Source organism: Hipposideros armiger, unplaced genomic scaffold (genome assembly GCF_001890085.2).
Source record: "Hipposideros armiger isolate ML-2016 unplaced genomic scaffold, ASM189008v1 scaffold_1087, whole genome shotgun sequence".
Classification (NCBI taxonomy): Eukaryota; Metazoa; Chordata; class Mammalia; order Chiroptera; family Hipposideridae; genus Hipposideros; species Hipposideros armiger.
The window spans coordinates 366,856-370,463 of NW_017732437.1; the positions used below are offsets into that span (position 1 = coordinate 366,856).

A 3,608-nucleotide genomic window follows, 5' to 3' on the forward strand; every position below is an offset into this window, starting at 1 on the left:
AAAAAAAACTAGTAAAAAAAAAAAAAAATTACCGTCCTCTGGGTATTCTCTCACCCAACCTTGAGGAACCATTTTCACTGGATGGAAAAAAAAAAAAAAAAGCAATGGTGGTTTCTGTTGTTGATTGTGTGGGGCCGGGTAGAAGTGCGCTGAGTTCCATTTATTTATTTTTTACTTTTTCATATGTTTTCATACTTTTAACTAACTCAAGATATTTTTAAACTACTGTACTTTTGAGACTTGTTTACTTTTAGGTTACATTTTGTCAACTGTGCAAAAATCCAATATGGAGAACTTGACATTAAAAAGACAGGAAAGCCCTGGCATGTATACACTCATATTCCCCATGCCTTTCCAACAGTAACTTCAAATAGTCTGTGCTCAACTGTATTTATTGGAAAACATGATTTATTGAGCCACTCCTGTGGGCTAGGCCCTAAGAATATCCGGTGAGCAAGGCAAATACTCTGACTCTCAAGGCCCTGTGGCCAGCCCTTGTGACAGGAGCTAAAATAGAAACCAGCACGAGGCTCCTCACTCTGGGAGCTTTTTCCTGCTGCTGTTTGCCCAGCATCACACTAGACACTAGGGAAAGAAGTCAAGAAAACTGGAACATAAGCTCCATGAAGATAATATTATAGGACCATAGTGAGATGAATACATTTCATGTAAGTCAGTAGGAGGGCTCTTTGCATGACAGAGCGAGGATGGTCTGGAACGAGAGGAACTCAGCCTGGGAAGGACTGGAGAACCAAACACTCAGTTATACCTCTTATTTTTCACCTTCCTATCTTGGAAAATGTTTATAGCCTGAGCTGCAGGTGGTGTCTACATAAACAAATTTATTTCCCGTGAACCAGCTGTTAATTTGGGAGACATTCTCTTCCTTTTAGTCTGTGTGAGGTCAAATAACCAGGCTGGCTGAATTCTCTACTTTTTAATGATTTGTTCCTAAGCATTCAAAGTGTTGTCTTTCATCCACAGCTTTGGTGGGAGTTAGTGTGAACATTGGCTTGAAGTCTTTATCATTTGAACAGAAAATAAATTATGATCTTAAAGACAATATTGAGTCTTGAGGACATTTGATAATAGGTGTCTTTGAGTAAAAGGGGACATTGAATGTCCTAAAGGACATTCATACATGAATAAAAGCCTAAGGAAATGTCCTTAGTTAAAAATCAATCCTCTAATTCTGCTGAGTTTAAAAAAAAAAGAGAGAAGAAGAAGAAAAAGGTAAAAAGTCAACAATATTATTCCTTCAAAAGCTCCCTGCAAGTAAATGGAGAATGGTTCATTTTTAAACATCTTGATTTTTCAGTGGTTTAAAACCATGTATGAAACGTGCTGCAGAAAGAGACAACCACAAGATTAATTAAGTTGCTTTTCTTGGTCATTTCCAGCAAAGCTTGCTTATGCTGCTCTTGAATTCACCAGATAAGCTAAAAATAAATCATAGCGTATACTGCTTTTTGTTTACCAGATATAACTATATACTTCAGAGATTCTGTCCTTGAATTTTTAATAGCTTTGCAAGGATTAAAAGTCAACACTTCACCATACAAGTGTATTAAGAAAATCTTCCTGAAGTCTGATTACTATTTGCCAGTAAATAGATTTTTCAGTTAAAAAGTATTTGCTTTGTCTTACACTTTTCCTTTTCTGTGTTTTTCCAATGGTAAGTTGTTTGGAATCTTTTCCCTTATATGAGTCCAAAAACTGTTAAAAAGGTTTGGTTGAAATTTTTGAGCTGAGAAAAAAGTACAAATAAAAGAAGAGGCAGATGGTCCCTTTGTGACTGAATGAAGAAAAAGGGTTTTGAGAACAATATGTGAATAGGTGTAGCTAGCCTAATAAAGCATTCAGCCACCTGCTGCCTGAATCCTTCAAAAAAGATTCTGTTGCATATTCTGTGAAATTAACTATTCATGTATCCTTTGGTTTGATTTTTTTTAAAAAAAAAACATAAATTTTGAGGGGTTGCAGTCCTTTTCCCTTTGTTTTGAGTGACTTGGCTTCTGTATATTTTAAATTGTTTCTCAATTTATCTGCTCAAGAGTGTGTAACTAAAGGTTTTCTATTCTAACACATGGTTAAATGAAGGAAAGGTAAGAAGAATGGGGTTGTAGGCACTTCTTTTCTGCCTTTGTTTTTGCTTGTTTGTTTGTTTGTTTGTTTGTTTTAAGTTTTCTGGGTCCTTCCAATAAGCTTGCCCTTACAGAGACACCAGCAAGAAGGCAGCAGTGTGTTTGCCAACAATGGATAAATATTTAGGTGCTTTTCTTCTTAAAAGGCACTTTGATCCTTATTTGTGGACTACTTTCCCTTTCAGGGATTTACTCTTCCACCCGACTATCAGACTATAATCAACCCTACATCTACAGCTGCACAAGTGGTCACCCAAGCAATGGAGTATGTGCGTTCTGGGTGCAGAAATCCTCCCACCCAGCCCGTGGACTGGAATAGCGACTACTGCAGTAGTGGGTAAGCAGCCGGCCATCGCCACCTGGTGGTAGACGGCTCTTATAGCATGCCTGTCGTGCCCTGCTCCCTAGTGGATGGCAAGATCCCTCTTTTCTTCCTGCTTTCTAAAAAATGATCTGGAATGGTTCCACTTTCGTGAAAGCAGAAGACGCCACTACAGACATTTTTAAGCAGTCTTATAGCCGTTCCAAGAATAAAGAATAAATGCCTTCAGATCCCTGTTTGCTTTAGATGTGGGTTAACTAATTGTGCACTTCCCCAGTGCACAACTTCATCCCTCAGCTCTAACAAACAGACTTACATTGTTTTTACGTGTCCCGGGGTCACCTGTAGCGCACATCTTGTAACAAGACATCGTTTGTCTGTTTTCTCTCCACACAGGGGCATGCCGAGGGACAAAGCACTGTACCTGACCTGAAAATCTGAACACCTCTTCTTTCCACTGAGGAATTCAGGGAAGTCTTTTCACCATGGATTGCTTTGTACAGTCAAGGCAGTTCTCCATTTTCTTAGAAAATGCAAGTTGCTAAGCACTTAGGACCGTTTGAGCTTGTGGGTCGCCCACGCTGGAAGAAATAGTGATGCTTCTTTATTATTTTTTTAAATCCTTTATGGACATTGTTTTTCTTCTTCCCTGAAGGAAATTTGGACCATTCAGATTTTATGTTGGTTTTTTTGCTGTGAAGTGCTGCGCTATAGTAACTGCCTTAGCAACTGTAGATGTCTCGGATTAAAGTCCTGGATTTTCCATTGGTTTTCATAATGGGTGTTTATATGAAACTACTAAAGACTTTTTAAATGGCTTGATGTAGCAGTCATAGCAAGTTTGTAAATAGCATCTATGTTACACTCTCCTAGAGTATAAAATGTGAATGTTTTTGTAGCTAAATTGTAATTTGAAACTGGCTCATTCCAGTTTATTGATTTCACAATAGGGGTTAAATTGGCAAACATTCATATTTTTACTTCATTTTTAAAACAACTGACTAATAGTTCTATATTTTCAAAATATTTGGAAAAAAACATATTCCCAAATGATTTTAATTTAAAAACAAATTGGCTTTGTCTCATTGATCAGACAAAAAGAAACTCATGTTGAGGAAAGCGCAAACACATTTATTTTGTAC

At 37.5% G+C, this 3,608-nt stretch overlaps 1 protein-coding gene across 6 annotated transcripts in view; it reads left to right on the top strand.

The window, feature by feature from the left end:
* Nucleotides 1–2,992, top strand: part of TOX (thymocyte selection associated high mobility group box) — a 302,497-nt gene extending 299,505 nt beyond the window's left edge. For all 6 annotated transcript variants that reach the window (XM_019632152.1, XM_019632153.1, XM_019632154.1 and 3 more), the window contains 2 exons: nt 2,330–2,481; nt 2,863–2,992. In XM_019632152.1, the coding sequence (XP_019487697.1) occupies nt 2,330–2,481; nt 2,863–2,899 (189 nt within the window). In that variant the 3' untranslated portion in view covers nt 2,900–2,992. The remainder of the gene's footprint in view (nt 1–2,329; nt 2,482–2,862) is intronic.
* The last annotated feature ends 616 nt before the right edge of the window (nt 2,993–3,608 follow it).